Below are 25,367 nucleotides of genomic sequence, written 5' to 3'. Positions count from 1 at the left end.
GAGCTTTTCTTTCAGGGAAGTTTCCTTTTTTTTTTAAATAATAAATTTATTTTTTATTGGTGTTCAATTTGCCAACATACAGGGAAGTTTCCTTTTGTAGGATAGTGTTTAACAGAAGCTAAGATGCTCTACTCCATGGACTGAGCTTCAGGACTCTGTGGCTACAGCAACCATAGCATGGTTGCCATGTTAACCACCTCACTGGCTTTTCTCCCTGTGGTCTCCTTCCTGTGCATTAATGAGAAGCAGCACATCTGAAGTTTCTTTCTGGCTTAGGGATAGCTTCAGCCAGGGCTGGGTGTAGGAGGGGTCAGGGCTGGCCTGGGAGACACAGAACAATGGGAACCCTGAGAATGGATCTTTCCCTATGGAGAGAGGGGTCAAAACTAAACTCCTCTTGAAGAAGCAGAGGCATGGCATGAGGAGACAAAGGAGAAGGAGAACCAGACTGGTGAATCCTGCAAGAAGCCTCCTGTGCACACAGCCAGTCAGAGTCCCATTTGCCTGTTGTGCCTCTTTGGCACCCCATACTGCTCTGATATATAGATATAGTTCCTTGTATAGCTGTGGGTTAGGGAAAGGCTGCATAAGCGGGTTTATGGAACACTAAGATCAGGTAGAGAGGGTGCCTTGGCTTTCTCCACCTACAGGCATGGGGCACAAAGGTGTGACTTTTCAAGAGGAGGGCCAGATGGTCAACTTGTTACAAGCAACACACAAGGTAGCAGGAGGCATCTGTCTCTCCAATAAGTTGGCCCCACATAGGGCAGTGAGATCTCAACTAGCTACTTTGGCATTAAATGGTTTGTTTTTTTCTAGAAAGCATCTGAAACACTTACCAGGCATCACCTTCTGTTTGGCCATAACAAGAACTTCACTGCCAAGTCAATTAAATAAAAGCAGTGGCCTCAACCCTGTGGTGCTAGGGGCATTTCCTATTCATCTTTGTGTGCTATGACCACCTTTCCGATGCACTGCGAACAGCTGATATTTTTCTTCTCTGTGGCTACTCAACAAAGATGATACCTTTTATTTTTTATTTTTTCAAGATTTTATTTTTCATGAGAGACATAGAGAGAGAGAGAGAAGCAGAGACATAGGCAGAGGGAGAAGCAGACTCCACACATGAAGCCTGATGTGGGACTCGATCCCAGATCCCAAGATCATGCCCTGAGCCAAAGGCAGACGCTCAATCGCTGAGCCACCCGGGCGTCCTGAGAGGATACCTTTAAAGCCAATGACTTGGGTGCAGCCACTGCTCTGCTCTCCTTCACTCTTTCTCTGGAGGATGAATAGGGAAGACTCTCCTAAAAAGGCTTCTGAAGCATCTGGCTGCGAGCATCTTGCTGGTGCTGATCTAGAGTAAGGCCAGGGCAGCCTTTAGTGAGACTGGAGAGGTGTGAGAATGAAGGTTCCATAACCTCCAGTTCCTCTTCCATGTGGATGGTTCCACTTAAATCCTCAAGGGTTTGGCAACTCTATCTCTGTCCCTAAGAACCACTCCCCCCAACCCTGACCCCCAGGGGGTCTGCTTCCTCACATGGAAAGTATAGCTGCCACCAGTGAGCATCTTTATATCTGGCATAAAATGTCACTCACACAAAAGCTGAAGACATTAACACAAAAGTTGAAGAGGTACTCAGAGGAGGTTCATGCTGGTCTAAAACTGAATCTCCCGCTCTAGGTTCAGGTCATTCTGGAGTATAACCTAAACCTATTAATTATTTGTATAATTAATGTATATACATTTAACTGCCAACAACTATTTTCTTTTTTTTTTCCAACTATTTTCTTAGTAGGTTCTTACTGAACTAAACTGCATTGTGGTTGAAGAGACTTCCTTGGTTTCTGCGTGGTCTCCCAATCAATCAATATGTACTGTACATATAGTGACAGGGAATATAAAGGAAGGGAAAAGAAATGTTGGGAAATATCAGGAAGGGAGACAGAACATAAAGACTCCTAACTCTGGGAAACGAACTAGGGGTGGTGGAAGGGGAGGAGGGCGGGTGTTGGAGGGGAATGGGTGACGGGCACTGAGGTGGACACTTGACGGGATGAGCACTGGGTGTTTTTCTGTATGTTGGTAAATTGAACACCAATAAAAATTAATTAAAAAAAATAAAATAAAATAAAATATGTACTGTACACCTGACAGAGAACCATCAAGTCTCCATGCAGGGAACCAGGGAGATAAGGACAAGGTCCCTATCCTTAAGGAGCTGCTCTCTTCAATTGAATGAGTCAGAAAGGTGACAAATGATCATCATTCAAGGTGACTGATACTTTGAAAAAAGTATGTGCAAAGATCCAGGTAAGCTCCTATCTGCAACAGCCTCCTTGATGGAGCTTGGTGGGACACAGTATGTAAAGAAGCCTAAAGAGAAGGATGTGAGTGGTGACAACATGGATGAAGGGGCAGGGCAGGGCTCCTGAATCAGATGTGGGTTCAGATCCTAGCAGTGGCATTTCCTACCAATGATATTTCTTCACTGATAAAAACCAGGATAACTCTTCAGGACTGCATATGGGCTTAGAGACAATGTTTATCAAGCGCAGAGCACATGGTGTGTGTGTGTGTGTGTGTGTGTGTATATATATATATATATATATATATATATATATATGATTTTATTCATTTATTCATAGAGATGAGAGAGAGAGAGAAGGGCAGAGACAGCAGAGGGAGAAGCAGGCTCCATGCAGTGAGCCTGATGTGGGACTCGATCCTGGATCTCCAGGATCACGCCCTGGACTGAAGGCGGTGCTAAACCACTGAGCCACCTGGGCTGCCTCATATGGTATGTTTTTAATAGATAAGAGCCATTATAAACATTATGGTGTTTCCTTTCCTGTTAACAAGGAGGAAGCAGACTCCACACATGAAGTGAGTAGGAGGTTAGAGTGTACACATGGGCAGTGGGACTGTCAGGGGACAGGGCTGGAGACATGGGCAAAGGCTAGTTTATGAAGGACTTTTATGCCTTGTGAAAGAGTATGAGCCTTGTTTTTTTTTTTTTTTTTTTTTTTAGGAACCCTTTCTGAGACAATAAATGGAAGAGAATGAAATTGGTTTTGGCCATGAATTTGAGTTGTTTGTACAATGTAGGTACAAAAATAAAAAAGACAGCTAGAAATTAATTTTGACTCTTTCTGGTAGGCCACAATGAATAGAACTGACCTTTAGTAAATGTTTTGGTGGAGAGGAAGGTTACAGAGTTTTGTTCACCCTTCTTCCCTGTCTGATGGCAGGTGCAGAAAAGGTTGGGAATGTGGCATGAGCAAAGGAGTTCACTATTCTAAAAGGGGTCCCCAAAAGGCCACTTGTGACCTCCTTAGACCCCCCCCCCCAAATGGGCTAAAACTCACAAAAGCACAACTGTGCTACAGGAAGAAGGGATGCTTAAGATGCAAGTCCATTTCTCAGGAATCTCAATTCCATGTCTGGCTAGTGCACTGGACACCTGAAGTTTTGCAAAACAGAAGTCTTGGCATAGCAGTACCCTCTATTCAGCAGCCACTGAAGGTGGCCTCCACTCCCTCATTTCCTGATACGTGGATTGAAAGTGCTCCCCCTAGTGTTTGCACATCTTGTAGCAGAGAAGAGACAACTACTGCTTGGTGATGGATTTCTTCTGTTATTCTTCCTCACTCCCTAGCACCTTCCTCTAGGCTCCCAAAAGGTATCCTTAGCCACCATATGAACTCTGCTGGGAAAATAAGCCTGCCATGGGGGCTTCATTGCCACTTCTGGAGTAATTCAAAACCCATGATATGATAGAAGGCAAGACTTCATGAAAAAATTAATTTTACATGAATTCTCAGAGTGAACAACAGCATAAAGATCTCTCAGCTCACAGTCTGCTTCCTCTAATCTGTTCATGGCCAGGACCGAGGAATAGAAATAAATAGACTTTAGGCAAAGAATAGAGGCATGGAAAAGTAGGGTCTCCAGTCCCTGGAAAAACCAACTGGAAGTCCTATGAGGTCACACTTCTGCACTAGGTGACATTTCCCTACCCATCTGCCATATAGCCCTCAGGAACATCTGCACAAAGGCCTACAGTTGTTTCCTGCATTGCTAAGCTGTGCCCATTCCTCTGAGCCTTTTCTGGATGGAAAGCCAGTTGGTGGCATGTCCCTGGGATACCCCCCGGTGGCACATATTATGGGGGAATCCCAGGAAGCCCTGGCCTACTTGTGGGAGAAGCCTCTTTCCCTCTCTTTCCTGCCCATCAGTAGATTCCTAATGACTAGTGATGGCACTGAAAACAAGAACATGGTTCTGAGGGCTACATGGGCTCAATTTTAAGGTCAGGGGATGTCCTTGCTGAGGAAAATATCCTGATCAGAGAAGAGGTCAGGTAGGTAGATGCCTGAGAAGATACCTGTAGTCAAGCAGACGTTCCATGAGGCGGGTTACTGAGGTCACAAAGGAAATGCCGGTTTCACGCCATGTTTCCTGTTCAACCTTCTCCAGCAGGCTATTGGTAGGAGGGTAGGGGAAACAAACACAACATACAATTCATGAGCCTTCCCTGGGCACCAGAGTGAGGTCCCGGAGCCCATGGGGCCTGTGATGGATCTGGAGACAGCAGACTTACCACACTGCAGTCTTACCTGGGGTAGGGCCCAAACAGCTGGGTTCTACTCCATGCAGCAGAAAGCAAAGACAAGGTGATTACTGAACTGGCAGGAACAGATGAGCATATTTTTCCATTTTCCTGTATAAGTTCCTAAGGATGCCAATGAACTGAGGAAGGTGTTTTAAAGCCCCAGCCCTTTAGTGTCACTGTGAGGTTTGAGGTGAAATAGCAGCTGAGCGAGAGCCCACTGAGGATGGATCTGGCTTTGTTGTTGGCTGTCTACCTCTATCACTGCTCAAGAGGCATCCTTGGCAAACATACAAACTTATCTTTTCCCATAAACCAAGAAAAAGGTTCCGACTACTCTTGAGGGTCCAGTATGAAGAGTAGTGAGGTAGCTCCAGGAGCTATATCTAGTCATCTCCACTGTCCAGGGATGCTTTCCTGTGAAATGTACCAGAGCCAAGAGCTAAATGCCCAGGTCCTTTTCTCATCTGCCAGCCCATGTTCCTGGTACCTCAGGGCAGCCTCTGGCTTCTCTGCCTTCTTACATATCTCTCCTAGCGGATGATGACCTGGACTCTCTGCTTGCTCCAGTGATAAGCCCAGGTCCAGGTCTCTTTCCTGATTCTTTTCCACACTGTCTCTCACTCCCTAAAAATCATGAAAAGTCACCTGGAATGGCAGGTTCAGATAGAGGTCCAGCCTGGCTGCTGTTAATGCTGCCATGATGGTGATGGTCTTCCCCACACAGTGTGTGGCTTTAGCCGAAGCTTTTGGGAAAGTGAAGCTTTCCTATGTGACCCATATTACTCTAGAGAGAAGGCAGAACCATTGCTCTGGCCTCTAAGCTGTGTGGATGAAGCCGCTGTCAGTATTTCTCAAACTACAGAGCTCTTCTGTCTTGGAGGACTGAGAAAGGAATTCTGTGAACAAAGAAGCCTGGGAAATGCTAGTCACACACCTTTTGGAGGTATTTCACATATTTCTTTGTGTTGTAGGCTTTGAGAAATCCTAAAATACAGAGGACTGTTCAATTTTGTCTAATTGAATCTTTTTCTGAACTGATTAGCCCATGATCCACATATTTTTTTTCCCAGCATCTTCCCCTAAACACAAATTGGGAAATGCTGTTCCATGGCTCTCAGCAGCTTTTTATCCTCAGACACGACTTAGAAGAGTTTATGAAATACTATTTGGTCAGGTAATCAGTAACTACAAGTTATTTGTGTGCTTTTTTCCTCTGTAGTAAAATCATCTGCTAGTGACTTAGGAAGAGATTTTTCTGCATTATTTCCATAATTAGAAACATATTCAGCTAAAAGAAAAATACTATAATATGGATTAATTTTCATGAATGATAATTATTTAAATTTCAAATAAATTCAAATTTATTGTGTGACTCATCCAAGAACAAAGTGGGCAGGATTTAGCAGAAAGATTTCCTGCTGTCCAAATTAGAAGATCTGAGTCTTCCCTCACAGAGCTGCTTCTCACTGGTCATTCAACTGAAGGCCTGCTAACACTTACTTTCTTGATCTACTTACTTTCTGGATCTCAGTTTTATCACCTCATCAGGGTAATTTTTGCTCTGACCACTTCACAGGTGTGTTGTGAGGATCAAGCAAGAAATGTCAACATATTCTGTACACTGTAAGGTTCTAAGCAAATGTACAGTATTATTATTGGAAAAATATGTTACAGGCTTATCTTTAAAATGGCACTAAAACAAAATATTAAAGCTGGAAATAATGAGTAAGATGTGAGGGGACTTTAGAGCTGAAAGAGTCTTATGATTTTGTTTTTTAGGAAGATAAAGTGTCCAACATCACTATCTAGGAGGACCATGGCTCCCCGGAGTCCCTCTTTTGGACTTAGCCCTATGGCAATTCCTATAAGGTCTCTTGGCCTCCATCAGTTCAAGACAGAAGCTATGAATGGTGGACTTGGGAGAACCCTTGACATAATTCAGTACAACCTCGTTTCACAAACAGGGAAGCTGGCCTGGAGAGTGGGTACAACGTGTTAAAGTCACAATATCCATGGTAATGTTTTTTTTCAAGCTAATTATATCATGTTACAAACCAGGGACTTAACTTTTTTCCTCTTAGAAATGCCAGCACTGAGCCCTCACTGAGTCTCCATGGGCTGTTTGCCCAGCTGGATACAGTGCATGCTATGAAGACATATGATGATCCTTTTCCTATCAGCAAATATAAGAGCTCGGAGTTATTGCCCATCTCTACCTCTTTAGTCAACTATGGCAATGCCTGAGAGAGCTTGCTGCCTAAATGCCACCTTCCTGTTGACTAGGAACAGCCCAGGTCTCTCCTGATACCTACCCTCTGAAGCTTGGGGTGCACTACCCTTTATCAGCCTACTTCACCCCCTCCCCCAGTGTAGGGTGCCATGGGCTGAAACAGCTTACAGCAGGCCGAAGAGCTCCCTGTAGCTCTCGTCGCCTTTTCCTTCTGACACCATGCTGTCCAGTTTGTCAATCAGCTCGGCCTCCACCTAGAGGGAAGCAGAGACTTTGTAAACCTATGCTGACTTCAGAGGAAGGATGGGAAATCCAGGTCCTACCACAGGTGAGGATGGTGGGGAACTCCTTCCTGATTTTTTCCTTGTACCAAATAAATCCTAGGGAAGGCAGGATCTCATCTACGGCACCCAAGAAACCACCCTGTCTCCCCCGATTAGATAGGCCTCCCACTCCAGTGGTTTAAATAAAAGTTGGAACTTACACACCTCAGATACTCTTTTCCCAGTCTAGGGACAAAAGGCAAGGATTCCCTGGAAAGAAAAGTATTTTGGATCCAAAAGAGGCCTTTATCAAGTATTCATCTTTCTTTAAAAATGCTCATTCTGAAAAATTTGTGTAAGTAAAATGTATTTGGTTAGAATTTTCCCCTCTAGTCAGCCAGTCAGAAAGGAAGCTTGCTGCAGAGCTAGTCCTCACTGTAATGGCTGATATGATTCTGAGGTGAGCCAAAGATGAGTGCTTCATTCAGAGATTCTCCTTCAGGATACAAAGCTCCACTGTTTGTCCTAGGACCTAAAAGCCCTTGGAGCTGCTGCTGCTGTCTCATCACTGGGGCCTCTGCATTTGTTATTGAATTCCTAAACTGCAGGGAGCAAGACTGCACTTGGTCCCACCTCACTGATCTGCAAGGCATTCAGCAGTGCTCAGCCTCTTTTCTAATAAGCCTCCCTGGATTTACTCTGAGGTGGGAAATTAGTTGTAAGTGGTGTGAGATAAAAATCTTTAAAACCCCTCATTAGCCTTTAAAATGTGGTATTGTGGTATTATTTATACAGATAGTTCATATAAACAAAAATGGCATGGCTGCTTTTAATGATGAGCTATAACAGAAGCATTTTCTCACTTCACATAGGGCCAAAGAGTCCTAAGGCAATGAAGTAATAAAAAAATAATTGAATTAGGAAATTCATCAAAAGCAATTATGGCTTCTGAAATCCCTTCAGCAGAAAATGAAAATGGATGAAGAAATACAGTCCTGTTATAGTGGGTCTGCTATGTGGCCAGGATGGACTCTCATACATTTATGTTTGGCCTGGTGAGTCAGCTGCTTGAATATACATTTCAGAGAAAATAGAAAATCTGAGACCAGGGGTCCCTTAGGGATCAATGCCATCCATCCTTTTTTGTATGGAGAAGAGCCTTCAGCAAGGACTTGCCTGGAGTGATACAAAGTCAGAAAGAGCCAAGCCCAGAGGCCAAGGTATCTCCTTGGTTCAAATCTTGTCTTGTCTTACTGGGTCAATCATCCGGCTACAAGCCTCCTAGGGGAAGAAGGGTCTGTTTATAACAAGGGATCTCTCTTAACACATGCCATACAGGAAGACTGTATTTTCCAGAACAGGGCAAAGGTGGGGAGGGGACCTGGAGCAGCAGAGAGTAAAACAGTGCACACATGGGTGCAGCAGTTCCCTGGAGTTCTCAAAATGGGTCTCTGGGCCAGCATTATCAGTCATCAGAGATGTTATAGAAGTGCAAATTTTCAGGGTGCCTGAGTGGCTCAGTTGGTTATGCATCCAACTCTTGATTTTGGCTCAGGTCATGATTTCAGGGCCATAAGACTGAGCCCTGCATTGGGCTCCAGGCTCAGCAGGGAGCCTGCTTAAGATTCTCTTTCCCTTGCTCTTTACTCCTACCCCCACTTACGTGCCTGCAGGTGTGTTCCTTCTCTCAAATGAATAAATAAATCTTAAAAAAATGCAAATTCTTAGGCTCCCAATGGATCAGAAACTTGAGAAGGGGAGATGCACCCTGTTTCAAACAAGCCTTCCAGGGTAGTTCTGATACCTATTCAAGTGTTAGAACTTCTGTGTTAGGCAAAGGAGCTGGTGATAGAAGGCTGTGGGGACATTACATCATCAACCTCTGCAGTCTGGATAAAGGAAGAAGTTTTAGGAGAAACTGAGAAATCCAAAATAGGGAAGGCTGCAGATCAATGTATGCAAAACCAATGTCTTTAAGTCAAATGAAATGCTAAGTTCTTCAAATATATCATGTCATAATTGGCAATACTGACAATTTAAGGTTTGCAGAATTACTTTTATTCTATGGAACCAGGATTCCTAGAGTGACAAGTGACACCTTGTTATTCATTCATTCAACAACATCTGTCCTGTGACAACCAGCCGCCTACTTCCGAGCAAGATATTTCCTCTTTCAGCCTATGTTCCTTGCTTTTGAAGCAGTAACAGAGGTTAACAGTCCTCTTTGGTATTCCTGTGCCCTAGCTCTTGGAAGTGTTCAGTGAATGTTAATTTGGATTTTCATCTCCATGAATCTAGCATGTCTCAGGTACTATGTTGAGTTCTAAGGAATAAAAGCACAAGAAATAGCCCTGTTCCCCAATAGCTAGCTCATCATCTGGTAGAGGAGGGAGGGACAACAGCTGACACAGCTCAGCATGATCAGCGCTTGGGACAGTGCACAGAGAGGGTGGCCTGCAGTCTGAGACATCAATGGACAGCAGAATTTTGAAAAGTAGTGTTGTAAAAACTTAAGGAAGGCTTTTTGCTCTTTGATCCAGTGATTACAGGTGAGTTTACCTAAGAGAGGAATTAGGAATGGATATGTTTTTTGCAATATTAACAACAAAAATCTGGAATGAACCTGAGTTTCTAAAACTAGGAGCCTAACTAAAAACACTGTGATCTAAGCCATGCAAAGGAATATTCTGTGGCCTCTAAACTGACATTGCAGTACCAAGAAGCATTAACCGACTGGAACAGACAGTGATGACAAAGTACTACTAAAAGGGAGATGAAAACTCAAAAGACACAATGGTCCCTGAAACAAAATACACTTTTTTTTTAACTTCAAAACCTCAATGTATGGAAAATGTCTAAAAAAGACATACCACACCCCACTACCCAAGTTACTAATTAGTAGGATTATGGATTAAATTTTTTCATTATAGCTTATTTATAATTTAAATTTTTCTACATTAAATAACTATTGGTTTTATAAGTAAAAGAAATATTTTTAGTAGGTGGGAAGAAGTAAGGGAATAGTTAACAGAGCCAAAACTGTGGAAAGCAAAATTGGAATCAAGACAAAAAAGTCACTGAAAATTGATGATTAGAAGGTAATGGGTGATCTTGAAGACAGCAGCTTCAACAGAAGTGGGTACATAATATACACTACACTGAACAGATAGGAGGAGGGTCAGAAGCAGAAAAAGGGGGATGCAAAGAGTAGACCACTCTGTTAAAATATTTGATAGGGAAGCAGCAGCAGGATTTTTCTAACCAGGGACAACAAGGTTTACATGGCTTGCTAGATATCAATTATTTAAAACAGTCTTTTTCGGGGGAGGGCGAGGCCAGAGGGAGAGGAAGAGAGAGAATCTTAAGCAGGCTCCATGCCCAGAATGTAGCCCAACATGGGGCTTGGTCTCACAACCCTGAGATCATGAACTGAAATCAAGAGTTGGACTCCTAACTACTAAACCACTCAGACACTCCACAACAGTCTTAATGAGTGAAAGAACACAGCTTAACAGCTGAGTCTTAAAGTGTGAGACAAAGGAGTTCCAACTTAGTCTTCTACAAAGCTAACCTTCTTTATTCAGGAGTAGTAATGGAGGAATGCAGCCTAGCCCCTCTTTTAACAGACTCAGATGATCCATGGTGCAGCTCTGCAATGCCATCTACTTCTTGGTAACTAGGTTCTCTCATCAGGCAGTTGTGAATTTTGCACAATTAGAAGGCTGTGACAACACAGAAAAGCAACAGTTTTTTTTGTTTGAAGTTATTATTTCCCCAGAATAAGGGGTGCCTGGGAAGAAGTAAGGGAATAGTTAACAGATAGGAGGAGGAGGAGGAGGATCGAACAGATCATTCGATTAAGTGTCTGACTCTTGATTTCAGCTTAGGTCATGATCTCAGGGCTGTGAGATCAAGCCTTGCATCAGGCTCTGCACTGGGTGTGGAGCCTGTATAACATTCCCTCTCTCCCTCTCCTTCTACCCTTACACCTCCATTTGCACCTGCACACATTCTCTCTCTAAAAGAAAATATAAGAAGAGAAAATAAGAAACATACAGATTAGAAAGGAAGAAACAAAACTGTCTCTGTTTGAAGGTGACATGATTATCTAATAGAAAATCCCAAAGAATTTCCAAAAACCTTCTGGAAGTAGAAGTGAGTTTAGCAAAGGTGCAGGAAATAATATTAATATATAAAACAACTGCATTTCTATGTACTAGCAACAAACTGAAAAATAAAATTTAAAAATCAGAATAATTTATAGTAACACCAAAAATAGGAAATACATATAAATCTAACAACATGTATAAGATATGTATACAGAAACTATAAAACATTAATGAAAAAAATAAAAGAATATCTAAAAAAATAGAGATACATTGCCTTCATGGACTAGAAGTATTAAGTATTACTAAGACAGAAATTCTTTCCAATGTGATCTATAGATTACAATGTACTCTCAATCAAAATCCCAGCAAGAAGTTCTGCAGATGTTGACATGCTAATTCTGAGACTTATAGCTAAAGGAACTAGAATAGCTAAGAAAACATTGGAAAAAAAAAAAAAAAGAACGAACTTGGAGGATTTACACCACTTCATTTTAAGACTAACTATAAAGCTACCATAACCAAGAGAGTGTGGTTATGGTAAAAGATAAGACACAGACCAATGGACTAGTAAGTCCAGAAAGAGAACTGCACACATACGGTCAACTGATTTTTGACAGTCTTTTCTTTCAATAAAAGGTATTGGACATCCAAGTGGAAAAAGGAAAAAAAAAAGAGTCTTGATCCCTACTTCACATCTTATACAAATGTTACTTCAAAATAGGTAATAGATCTAGATATAAAATTATATAACCTCTAGAAGAAACACAGGAGAAAAAAATTTGTGGTCCTGGGTTAGGCAAAGGGTTCTCAGATATGATTCCAAAAGCATGATCTATAGAAGAAAATCACTGATAAACTGGACTGCATAAGAATTAAAAAATTTTGTTCTATGAAAGACACTGTTTGTTGTAAATGAGAAGACAAGCTAAAGACTGGGAGGAAATATTTGTAAAACATATATTCAACAAAAGACTGACACCCAGGTTACATAAAGAACTCCCAAAATTCAACAATAAGAAAACATATAACCCAATTAAAAATGAACACAAGTTTTGCATAATAATTTCACCAAAGAAAGTATAAATATGGTAAACAAAAATATTAAAAGATGCTCAACATCGTTAATCATTAAATAAATGGAAATTAAACCACCATGATATACATCTATATACCTATTAGAATGGCTAAAATAGGGGCACCTGGGTGGCTCAGTTGGTTAAGCGTCTGACTCTTGGTTTCAGCTAGGGTTATGATCTCAGGGTCCTGGGATCGAGCCCTCTATCGGGCTCTGCACTCAGCAGAGAGTCTGCTTGAGGATTCTTTCTCTTTCCCTCTCCCTTTGCCCCTCCCTCCACTCACATACACACACTCTCTCTAAAATAAACACATACATCTTTAAAAAAGAATGGCTAAAATAAACATGCAAAGAGATAATACTGAATTATGGTGAGCATATTGATCAATTAGAACTCTCATACAATGTTGTTGGGAAATGGTATAGCCACTTCGGAATAAAATTTGATAGCACTTCATAAAATTAAACATATATTTACCACAACATCCAACAATCCTATTCCTAGATATCTACCTAAGAAAAATGAAAGTTTATATTTATATAAAAACCTGTTGAGCACTGGGTGTTTTTCTGTATGTTGGTAAATTGAACACCAATAAAAATTAATTAAAAAATAAATAAATAAAAAAATAAAGGTAAAATGGTAAAAAAAAAAAAGGATGCAATGATGCTGACTGTGAGTAAAGGAGTTTTGTATAACTGCAAAATCTAAGAATATAAAATTTTCATATAACTTCAAAAAAAAAAAAAGAAAAAGAAAAACCTGTAAAGAAATGTTTTTTAGCAGCTTTATTCGTAATCAACAAAAAGTGGAAATAATGCAAACGTCTTTTAGATGGTGAATAAACTGCAATGGAATACTACTCAGCCATAGAAAAACTGACATGTGCAACAGCATGGATGAATCTCTTGATGGCATTATGCTGAGTGAAAGAAACCAGTCTCAAAAGGCTACAGGGTACACGATTCCACTCACATGATTCTGGAAAAGGCCCACCTACAGTGGTGGAGAACAGATCAAGGGTTGCCATAGGTTAAGGACAGGGGGAAGGTCTGACTACAAAAAGGTAGCAAGATGGAACTTTTAGGAATTTAGGAAATCTTGGTTGTGGTGGTGGTTACATGCCTATATGTTTGCCAAAACTTGGAGAACTGTGAATCACAAAGAATAAGTTTTATTCTTTGTAAATTTAAAAATAAATAAGAGGGGATCCCTGGGTGGCACAGCGGTTTGGCGCCTGCCTTTGGCCCAGGGCGCGATCCTGGAAACCTGGGATCGAATCCCACGTCGGGCTCCCGGTGCATGGAGCCTGCTTCTCCCTCTGCCTGTGTCTCTGCCTCTCTCTCTCTCTCTCTCTCTCTCTGTGACTATCATAAATAATAAAATAAAAAAAATTTAAAAAAAAATAAATAAGAATTAAAAAAATTGTTTGCTGTTTCTTACTGTTATAATCACTCACTTTAAGATCACTGCTTTAACTCAAGAGTCACAGGGTTGGGAGGGAACTTAGTGGGGAACTGGTACAGTCCCCAATCTGATACAGAAATTTCTTAGAGGCCTCCTGGGAACTTCTGCTTGAGAATCACCAGCAAAGAATTCCTCATCTCCTAAAGCAGGCCAGCTTACACTGGACAGCTCCTGTTACTAGCAAGTTATTTCTTTTATTAGATAAAATCACTTTCCCTGACACCGATCCCTACTGATTCTAGGTCTATCTTCTAGAGCTACACAGAGAAAGGAAGGGGCATCTCCTTTACCTTAGAGGTAGCAGAAGGTCTGCATAGAGGGACAGCTTGAAGCTACTTAGTCAAAAGCTAAGGGCTTACACCTCCTGAACCCACCTCTCTCTGCAAGGGTCTGTGTAATTCTGGGCTACCCTGAGCCATGAGAAGTCATCTGGTCTCGGCTCTAGTCTTAGAAATGCCCAGATCATGCACCAGAGAGGAAGGACAACATGCTTCCAGGGCCCTCTCCTGAATGAAGCTGGGAGGTTACAGTCTCAGCCATTCTCTCCTTGAACAGAAAGTTTCTTTCATATGATGCTCATTCCTTTCCTCTGATTCTTTTCTGACCTCTAACTTCATAAATAAAATCCATAAATCAATTCTGGCTAGCAAATAAGGGAAAACCCCTGAATAGGATTCAAGATGGCCAAGCTCTGGCCCATTCCCACTGGAACCATGGCCTGGCCATTTGGATCATCTGCCTGGACAGAAGGGGTCCATGCAGAGGAGAGCACCCAGAATACTGTCAGGCATTGTCTTACCTGCTTGAAGTTGCCGTTTTTCCTCTGCTCCCAGTCCATCATGTCATGAAAGATGGGAATCATGATATTCCGCACTTCTGGCTGTGGGACCAGTGTCACGCCCAGAAAAGGACCAATCATTCCCGGAATAAAGTGGATCTTATGTTCACCTGAATAACAAAACCCAACAGATATTAGTTTATGCTTTCTTTGCTCCTTCTACAGAAGCTTCCCAAGTAGGGCCACAGTATATACTTTCAACTGCCCTGGAAGCATCTGAGAACAAAGCAAGCTCTCCCCTATGGCTTTCTGAGAATTCATAGGTAAAACTGGCCTAGCCCAGCTAAAACAAATGTTCAATAGGCACAAACTGCCTTTCCAAAGAATTCATGGAAGGCTCAGCAAACTATCTGAAAATCATTCCGAGGTCAAGGGACAGAATTCATTACATTAGACAGAAAAGGATTTTTGAATAACCCTATGATAGTTTCAGATTGTCCTCCTCAGGGTTTATTTAGCAAGGAAAATCCATATATTTCTGCTTAAACACTATCCTTGGGGGTTCTACCTCTGGTCTAGCAGCTATAGGCCTAAAGTTCATGAGCCTCTTCACTGCCTGTGCTCATGTATGCCCAAGAGGTTTTCTCCTTAGTTAGCAGGAGCCTCCTGCACAGCCCTAATCGGACAGAATAGTTCAGGGACTGTCTGTGATCCTCCCCATCCCTGCCCCTTGTCTTCCCATTGCATTTTTGATGGTAGCACTACATCTACCCAGGCCAGCTCAGCATATCCTCCAATGTTCTTATGAGGTCTTTCCATAGGAAGTGGGTAATGCAGATTTCCCTGTAACTGGCCTGTAATCTGAGGCGTATTTCTAGAAGCCAAGGCTAGTTCAGAGGACTGTGGGACAGAACTTTCCTCTTCCTAGTAGTGGTGAAACAGAATGAGACATCTTCTAAGAGCTCTGCTTTCAGTCCTTCAGAAACTATAAAGTAGACAAACTGTGGGCCTTGTAATGATTGCTCCAGCCAATGTAAAATCAGTTCTTGAGGACCAGAAAATTCCATTTGCACCAAAACCCAAAATGAAGCAGGAATGGCTTTATCAGGCAAACTTGGCATCTATTTTTATTTCCTCCATTGTGAAAGCCTATATAAGGAGCAAATGTTAGCCCTGAGGCTGACTCTACATATTCCAATCTCAGTATTTGGTACGGTTTGTTCGTACCTTGTGTTCCTGGGAATATGAATGTCAGGTTGAGGATTAAAATCTATACCTTGACTATGCTGGATGAAGGATGTAGGAATACTGAGGCTGGAAAGCCTTCGTTAAACGTATCTTCATTCATGGAGGGAAGTCTTAGTGTTAACTGGCAGGGATGCCTCATACCTTGTTTGCTGCTTCCAGGGTTAGTGATTGAGATGGTTAATGGAAAAGTAAAATTTTATGCCCATCATTCCTAAGGCCTCAGAATCATGATCTCAGTTGAAGAGTAACAGTTAGGAAGTGTAATGGCCTCTCTAGCATCCTGAGAGGCCACTTAGAAGCCTATATACCAAAGGATGGCTCTCCTAGTCACTGGGGCAATCCAAGGATTCTATCAAACACTCTGACAATTTCAGATCAAAAGCACTGGATATTAGAGAAGCTACAAATAGAAACTGCCAAAAGAAAGCGGGATAAAATCAATTTCACCTAGGGGCTACAATTCCCTTCTTGTGTGCAATCTTCATGTAATTGGTGGCAGAAACCTGATCTGCATGGTCTTAATACCAGAGACACCAAAAGTGTTTCAATATTTATGAAAATGAATAGCTGCCCTTGCTCATTTGCTGAGTATTTCCAATATCTATGCTTCTATACACCTATCATGATAAACACTGAGTAATGTATAGAATTGCAAAATCACTATATTGTATACTTGAAACTAACACAACACTGTATGGTAACTATATTGGAATTAAAATTAAAAAAAGATCTATGCTTCTGAACCTGCAACATCTGGAGTGGGATAGCACAAAGGATCTTACCAGCATGAGTCCTTAAGCTGGGAAAAACTCCAAGAGCCTTTATATTCTTCTCTTTTTGACTTCAGTTCTCAAAAAAAGGAGTGTGCATATGTGTTACTGGGGTCTTGCTTCTCGGCCTAACTCTCTTTGCCAAGAGCTCTGTGCATGTGTGCTATGCCACCCAGCTGAGGTGTTACATTAAAGATACGTAAAGGTCTCTTGGGTCTGAGTTAGTATTCATAAATCTGGGGGAATTTGTTAGTCTTGTCACTTTTTATTTGGCTATGCAATATGTGGAAGGAAAAAATAGGGAGAAAAGACCTACCCAAATTCTGCCACATGCTGAACAGTTCATAAGCCATCATCACACGCATGTCCCCATACCTGGAAATAGTAACAGTGAAGCCAGCTTTCAGTGGAAGAAAGTTCAGGAAGGCAGGGCCACAAAATACAATAAGGCTAGCACTTCTGTTTCTAATGCTTCCACCCAGTACTAAGTCATTTGGCTGTCAACTGAACTCTCACACTTGGCTCCCTGGGAAGCTACCCAGTGAGAACCTTGTGGACTTCTGAGGAGCCTCTCACTTAAACATAACCCCATCTGGGCATGTGATAGGGAGGTGAAGAAGAGACATATGTCTTACTTATCTAGAATCTTCTTCCTCTTGGCTGAAGTGATGATTTCTAGCTGCAGGCTTGGCTGATTTATGAACAGAACTGCCAGACTAAAATAAGAATTCCACACCTAGAGAGACAGAGAAACAGAAAACATGTGACAGCCTGAGTCCTTAACCTTGCAAAGAGAAATTCTAAATATATGTATGTAACAGAAAATTCATTTCACAATTTTAAATCTTGATTTTTTTTCTCCTTTTCAAGTATCTTTGCAAACAGAACTTTTTTTTTTTTCTTTCTTGACTCCTTGAAACCAGTAGTGTTGATTCTGGGCTAGAAAGCCTACTCCTGGTTGTCTGGCTTCCAGTACCTCCAACAGGGGGGCTCTTAGGTTATATCCTAGTCACTCTCAAACTTGGAAGTGGTTCAATACTTTACAAACATTTTAATAAAGCAAAAATCAGTCAGCTTGCCCCAGCTCGTAGCCACCCATCCGACACCTAGCAGTCCTTCTGAAATTCCTAACCTGAAGAATTGTTAGCAAAATAGAATGGTTTTATCTTTATTTTAGTAAAAACAAAACAAAAATAGTGAGCTTGTTTTCTGGCATCCTAATGTTATTACAAAGATAGTGATGGATTTCAGGAGCTCCTACCTTAAAGTCAAAGTCTGTCTCTGTGAAATTCTTGTGCAGTGCAGAAGACAGGTACTGGACAGTAGTGACGATAATACTGCAGTAAGGGAACAAGGCATTGGCAGGGTTAAAAGACTAATAATAGTGTCCAATAACTTAGCATCTACGACCTATGAGTAAACATCTTGAGTACAACTTGCTCTCATATAAGATGTGACTATAAAGAGATAGATGGCACGAACCTCACAGAAAACTGATCTTGGAGAAATGCCCCATAGTTGGCAGTACAGGATAGAACATCAGTGGGTTCTAGGCCTGGTTTTGCCATTATCTGGCTTTGGCACAACTTCTGTCTGGGCCCCAGTTTCCCTGCCTATAAGAGGGGATGGGAGGAATTCGTTGGTTCTTTAAGATCTCTTCTAGTTCAAAGAGGGATTCTAGTATTTTGAGGACTTCTGGGTAATGAATGTATATTATGGACTTCCAGAGGGCTTAGAGTATAATTTTATTATTTTACTTGATAATAAGGGCTTATAATGATTAAATCCCTATTGTTGTCACATAGTATTATTTTTATCTATAAGTTACTTGTTTTCAGTCTTTGGTCTAGAATATCAGTTCCTCAATTTTAACCTGGGTATATATAAGGAGCAATGGGAGGCTGGCTTGCTGGAGCCGAGGTTCAAGTAGAAAGGAAATGAAGTGGGACAGGCAGAGAAGGGTTTGATTGCCTTGGGTGCCTGGCAAAGGAACACTGAGCACTCTGGCTTTGGTGCAGAAGAGGGGCAAGGCAAAAACAGTGCCTAGTATACTGGCAAAGCAAAAACAGAGAGCCTAGTCTACTGGCAGGGGAGGTGACAAATTTGAAGGGTAAAAGCCTTGGAAGAAGAGGCTGTTCCTGTGGGATGGGCTCAGGGCCCTGAGTGCGCTGAGGAGAGCTAAGAGATAGAAACAAGAGGGGGAAAAAAAAAAGAAATGAGGGAGTCAAATGGAAAATCCACTATTTGAGAAAATATGTATGTAACTTTGTTTATAACCATTCTTGCATTCTGTATAAAGTGTTTGCAGTTTTGAAAAAAGAAAAAAGTGCCCTTTATATAAAAGGTACAAAGTGGAACGATCATGGTGATAGCTTGCTAACAAATCAACATAAGTAATATCACTACGTTCTGCATAATGTTGACATAAAAAGCAGATCAGGGTGCCTGGGTGGCTCAGTCAGTTAAGCATCTGACTCTTTTTTTTGAAATGGCCATTTTAATGCAGAAAACCATGATAATTTACAAAAGCATCTGACTTTTGATTTCAGCTCAGGTCATGATCTCAGTTGTGAGATCAAGCCCTACATTGGGTTCTGTGCTGGGCATGGAGTCTGCTTGGGATTCTCTTTCTTCCTCTCCCTCTGTCCCTCTTCCTCCACTCTTTCTCAGAGAAAGAGAGAGAGAGAGAGAGAGAGAGAGAGAGAGAGAGAGAAAGAAAGAAAGAAAGAAAGAAAGAAAGAAAGAAGAAAGAAAGAAAAAAAGAAAGAAACAAAGAAACAAACAGAGAGAGAAAGGGAGAAATAAAGAAAGAGAAAGAAAGCTGGGAGAAGGCAGCAGGTTAGCGAGTGGAGGCCAAATGGCCTTCTCCAAAGTAGAGCGAGACCTGATGAACCAGTACTATGCTACCTGCATAGGTATAGGTTATATCCTAGTCACTCTCAAACTTGGAAGTGAGTGGAAGTGAGTCACCCATCTGGTTTGCCAATTAGGCTAGAAATATGAATGGAACAGGCAATTTGGGGGCAGTCTAAGAGTGAATTCTGTTGCTGGAGTCAGAAGTGGTCAGAGCCTTACAGCCAGTTTTCGGGTGGGTAATTAGCACTAGCTGTGGGAGGCAGATAGTGTCTGGCAGACAACAGAAGTCAAATCAAGAGGAGGTCTTGGGATAACTAACTGAAACTATAGAGCAACAGAGGCCAGTGGTCCATGGAACAGGCTTCCCTCAAGGAGGAACCTTCTTTAGGTATTATTATTTCACATTCTGTACATTCCTTTTCTGTCCTGACCATGACATCTCTGTCAGGCACTTAAGCCTCCATTTTGAACTACCTTTAACACTTTCGTCTTCTTGAACTTATGGTAAATGGTCATGTCCATCTGATTATGCTTCCAAATATTTTTCAAATTTACCCTGTCTTCTCTGCCCCCATGGCCTTCACAATGATCTCTGTCTTGCTTTCTCTCTCTGCCACACATATACACACGCACATACATACTCTCTCCTTAGTCTGAGAATAGCTCTGTTGATGCTGGGTGCAGGCCCCTTCCACACTCACTTGCTTGTAAGAAGTCTCATCACCATCCAGTCCCGAGGGAAGACACTCATCTTCATCAGGTTCCGGAAGACACAGAAAATCTTCAGCAGGAATTCCTGATCCAGCAGGAAAATCTGATGTGAGACACCACCACTACCACTACAGCATGCATTTCCTTTACAGGGCTCTCCTGACATCTAGACCAGGAGAATGGATGGGACTAGTGGGTTAGATTCTGGTTTCCGTTGTGAGTTATTTTTTTTAGAGGCCTACACGAAAGTGAGATCTAGGCACTCTATCAGGCCAGGTGGGAGCAGACCCAAACTGGGTAGAACAGAGCCAGTTCTATACCCCAAGCCCAGTAGCTAAAACCCAAAGTGTAGAGAAGGCTACAGGCCAGCAGAACTGGTATCCAACTGGGTTTGTGAGTCTCTTTATTTGGGCCATGACCCTTGAGCACCTGACTATAAGAACCTGTCTTTTGGCACGGGTGCCAGGGTGGCTCGGTTAGGTGTCTAACTCTTGATTTTTGGCTCAGGTCATGATCTCAGGATCCTGAGATTGAGCTCCATGCTCAGCCTGGTTTCTGCTTCTCTCTCTCTGCCCCTCCCCCCACTTGCATGCGCGCTCTCTCTCTAAAATAAATAAATAAAATCTTTAAAAAAAAAAAAAAAGAACCTGCTTTCTTGGATGTTAAGAACACATTGACAGGAGAAGCATTTTAGGAATGGTAGAGTAAAGACCTCCATAATGTGCTCCTTCATTGAAGTAATGAGAATACTGGCAAAGTCAGGTTAAGCAAAGTTTTGTAAACAATCCAAGGAGTGTTATTCAAGAAAAATAGTTGAATTTCAATAGAAATAGTGAACTTTGTTGCACTTTAGCTTGTCTCATTACTCTTCCTCTTCCTACCTCTATGGTATCCTCTTCCTACCTCTATGGTATCCTTGAAAATAAGCAACTGCACAACCACAGTGGTAGTGAGCTCCTGAAAAAGCTCCCACCCCAAACTGCTACTTTTCTATCTGTCTGGCAGAAACCTGGGAAGTCTCCATTCAGAGGGCTTATTTGATCTGACCCAGAGCTCACTCAGTGAAGGTTTTTTACCTAGAGTATTTATGGAAAAAAAATCAGCCATAATAATTTAAGATTCCAGCCGATGAAGCAGCCATATTGTTAGGGCATCAAGAAAACTGCCAAAAGAATTAAAAGAAAAATCTGGGGAATGGGATATCTCTAGGGAACTTTGAAAAGCTCTGACATACTCCTTGGTACCTAGAAGTCCACACACATGTTTAGGGCTGTGCATATTCCCAGGAAAGATGTGAGAAGCCTAATCTCTTATCCTGGCTGATTTTGAGGCTCTTTTGAAGCAGGACGTGAAAGCTAAGGCAGTAATATAAGCTGTTGGAGCACTGAAGGTGAGCCCCAACACACACATACAGACATTCAGCAAAGTATCAAAGACTTACTGACTTAAGACATTTTAGAAAATTTCTGTCCGGGTATTAGCTGACCACTGAGCTAACAGAAAGAAGATCTCAGTGGCTGGACACAGCACAAAGAATATAGACATTGTAGAATTAGTCCAAGAAAGTCACTAAACAAGCAACCAAATATATATTAATAACAACAACAAAACAATAAAAAGTAAAAACCCCTGGGATGTGGTGGTGGGGATATAATTTCCAGAGTTGCTGAATTATTTAAATTGTCCAGTTTTTAACAAAAAATTATAAGATATGAAGTTAAACATGGAAGTATGACCCATACACAGGAAAAAAGAAGTCAACAGAAACTTTACTTGAGGTAGCTCAAATGTTGGACTTATTGGGGAAAAAACTTTAAAGTAGATGTTTTAAATATGTTCACAGAATTAAAGGAAATCATGCCTAAAGAATTAAAGGGAAGTACAAGAACAATATCTCAACATATAGAGAATATCAATAGAATAGATAGAAATCATTTTAAAAGCATCATATAGAAATTTTAGACTTTAAAAGCACCATAAGTGAAATGTAAATCTTGCTAGAGGGGCTCAACAACAGTTTTGAACTGACAGAAGAAAGAACCAGCAAATTTAAAAGATATGTCAGATTATCCAGAGGAATAGAAAGAAAATGAAGAAAAACAAACAACATGAGACCTGTGGGATACCACCAAGTATAAAAACATTATAATAGGAGTGTCAAAAAGAGATGAGAGAAAAAGAGGAAGAAATTTTGAAGAAATATTTGAAGAAACATCAGTTAAAAACTTCTCAAACTTGAAAAAAACCTTTAATCTACACATCTAAATAGTTCGATGAACTCCAAATAGGAAAAAAAATCAAAGAAATTTACAAACAGACATAGTCAAACTATTAATTGTCAAAAAAAAAGAGAATCTTGAAAGCAAGAGGAGAAAAATAATTTATCATGTACAAATTATTCTCAATAATAATAGGTGACATACAAGCAGATATGATGGAGGCCAAAAGGTAGTGAAAAGGTAGAATACCATATTCAAAGTACTGACATAATGTCAATAAAGAATCTTAAATCTAGCAAAACTATCATTAAAAAATGAAGAAGAAATTAAAACATTCTCAGATTTAAAAGATACTGTGAGAATTTGTTATTAATAGAACTGTTCTAAAAGAAATACTAAAGGGAGTCTCAGACTTAAATAAAAGGACACTAGACAGTAACTTGAATCCAAATGAAGAAAGAAAAAGTACTAGGAAAAATAGCTCTACAGGTAAATATAGAAGATAATATATAGGTAAGTTTGTAACTCTTTTCCTATTTGATTTACAAGGCAACTGCATAGAGCAATAACTATAAAATTATGTTGATGAGATTATAAGGTATAAATATGTAATTTATATGATAGAGACAGCAAAAAAAAGGAGAAAGGATTGGAGCTTTAGTGGAGTGAAGTTTTTGTGTACTATTAAATGAAATTGGTAGATTGTTTTGAGATGTTAATTATAATTCCCAGGGAAATTACTAAGAAAATAACTATAAAAATACACTAACAGAAACAATGAAGGAATTAAAAATATTAAACATAAAAGAAGGCAGAAATAGAGGAATACAGGAAGAAAGAAGATATAAGACAGATTTAAAACAGCAAAATGGTAGGTGTAAATCCTAACTTATTGGTAATTATACTAATTGTAAATGGATTAAACATTCTAATCAAAAGGCAGAGATGGGAAGATGGAAAAAAATACACATGACCCAATTGTATGTGGTCTACAAGATACATAACTTTAGATTCAAAGACATAAATACATCAAAAATAAAAGGATAGGAGATATATATGATGAAAAATGCACCCAAAATAGAACTGGTGTGGCTATTTTAAACAATAGAGACTTTAACAAAAAGTGTCATTAGAGACCAAAAAGGGACATTTTATGACAAAAGAGCCAATATGTCTGAAAGACTTAATTATAAACACATATGCATTTAAAATAGAACCTCAAACACATAAAGCAAAACCTGACAGAATTAAAAGGAAGGAAAAATAGACAATTCAACAATGATAGCTGGAGGCACCAATATACTACTTTCAATTGTGTATAGAAAAAAACTAAATAGAAGATCAGCAAGGAAGAAGAAATCTTAAAAAATACTATAAACTAACTAGACTTAACATCTATATGACACTCCTTAACAGTAGCAGGATATACATAGAAGGATATATGCATTTTCTTCTCTAGGACAGACATGATGTTAGTCCAAAAGAAAGCCTCACGATATTTAAAAGAACTAAAACTCATATAAAGTATGTTTTCCAACCATTATGGAAGTGAGCTAGAAATCAATAACACAAGGAAATTTGGGAAAGTAAAAAAATATGTGAATTAAACAATATATCCCAGGTAACCAATGGTCAAAAAACAAAGCATAAGTAAAACAGGAATACTTTAAGAATAATAAAAATGAAAATACACCAAATCAAAATGTATGGGATGAAGCTAACACTTACAGCTGTAGTGCCTATGTTAAAGAGAATGAGGTCACAAATCAATAACTTACTTTATGCCTTAAGAAACTAGAGAAAGAAAAAAAAAAGAAACTAGAGAAAGAAGAGCAAACTAAACATAAAGCAAGCAGAAGGAAGGGAATAATAAGTGATACAGAGATAGAAAAATAGAGGAAAAAATAAAACCAAAAGTAGGTTCTTTGAAAATATCAACAAAATTGAGAAACCAAGGGAAAAAAAAGAAAAACAAAAGCGAGAAAGATGACTCAATTACTAAAATTAGGGATGAAAGAAGGGAATCATTACCAATGTTAGAGAACCAGAAAGGATTATAAGGGACTACTATAAACAAATGTATGCCAACAAATTATGATTAGATTATACAACAAATTAGATTATATTATCATCTAAATTACATAACTTAGATGAAATGGACAGATTCTTAGAAAGATACAATCAAAATTCATTTAAAACTAAACAAAATCTGAAGAGACCTATCATAAGTGAAGAGATCAAATTAATAATTTAAAATCTTCACACAAAGAAAAGTGCATGACCAGATGGCTTCACTGGTGAATTCCACCAAATATTTAAACTAGAATTAGTACTAATATTTGTCTTTTTGATGATATCCACTTTCAGTGTGAAGTGGTATCTTATTGCAGTTTTGATTTTCATTTCCCTAATGACTAATGATGTTGAGTATCTTTTCATGTGTGTTTTGACTGTTTGTGTATTTTCTTTGGGGAAATGTCTATTAAAATACTTTGCCCATTCTTTTTTTTTTTTTTTTTTTTTACTTTGCCCATTCTTAAACCAAGTTGCCTTTTCATTCTTGAGTTGTAAGAGTTATTTATATATTTTTCATGCAAGTTCTTTATTAGATATATGATTTGCCAATATTTTCTTCCATTCTGTGAGTTGTCTTCACTTTCTGGTTGGCATCCTTTGAAATATAGTAATTTTGATGAAATCTAACATCGATTTTTTCTTTTTTTGCTTGTGCTTTCGGTGTCATAACTAAGAAATCATTGCTAAATCAAGGGACATAAAGATACACTTTTTTTTTTAAGATACACTTTTGTTTCCTTCTAAGAGGTTTATAGTTTAGCTCTTACATTTAGGTCTACAATCCCTTTCCAGCTGTTTTTTTTCATATGGTATAAGGTAGAGGTTAGATATTAAGTTGTTCATCATTTGCTGAAAAGACTTCTTTACTCTTTGTATTGTCTTGATAATATTATTGAAAATCAACTGAGTGTAAATATAAAGGTTTATTTCTAGACTCTCAATCCAATT

At 39.9% G+C, this 25,367-nt stretch overlaps 1 protein-coding gene across 11 annotated transcripts in view; it reads right to left on the bottom strand.

Moving 5' to 3' along the window:
- The window catches only part of DOCK3 (dedicator of cytokinesis 3), a 525,841-nt gene that overhangs the window by 33,483 nt on the left and 466,991 nt on the right, over window positions 1-25,367 (bottom strand). For 10 of the 11 annotated variants that reach the window (XM_041761983.1, XM_041761990.1, XM_041761984.1 and 7 more), the window contains 8 exons: window positions 20,115-20,209; window positions 17,819-17,894; window positions 17,193-17,293; window positions 16,874-16,932; window positions 14,561-14,709; window positions 7,015-7,100; window positions 4,621-4,647; window positions 4,389-4,484 (listed from right to left, as the gene is read on the bottom strand). In XM_041761983.1, coding sequence (XP_041617917.1) covers window positions 4,389-4,484; window positions 4,621-4,647; window positions 7,015-7,100; window positions 14,561-14,709; window positions 16,874-16,932; window positions 17,193-17,293; window positions 17,819-17,894; window positions 20,115-20,209 — 689 coding nt within the window. The remainder of the gene's footprint in view (window positions 1-4,388; window positions 4,485-4,620; window positions 4,648-7,014; window positions 7,101-14,560; window positions 14,710-16,873; window positions 16,933-17,192; window positions 17,294-17,818; window positions 17,895-20,114; window positions 20,210-25,367) is intronic. The other variant, XM_041761985.1, reaches the window with a different exon arrangement.

The sequence above is a fragment of the Vulpes lagopus genome, chromosome 7, assembly GCF_018345385.1.
Source record: "Vulpes lagopus strain Blue_001 chromosome 7, ASM1834538v1, whole genome shotgun sequence".
NCBI classification, from domain to species: domain Eukaryota; kingdom Metazoa; phylum Chordata; class Mammalia; order Carnivora; family Canidae; genus Vulpes; species Vulpes lagopus.
This window is presented reverse-complemented; position numbering and strand designations above follow the sequence as displayed.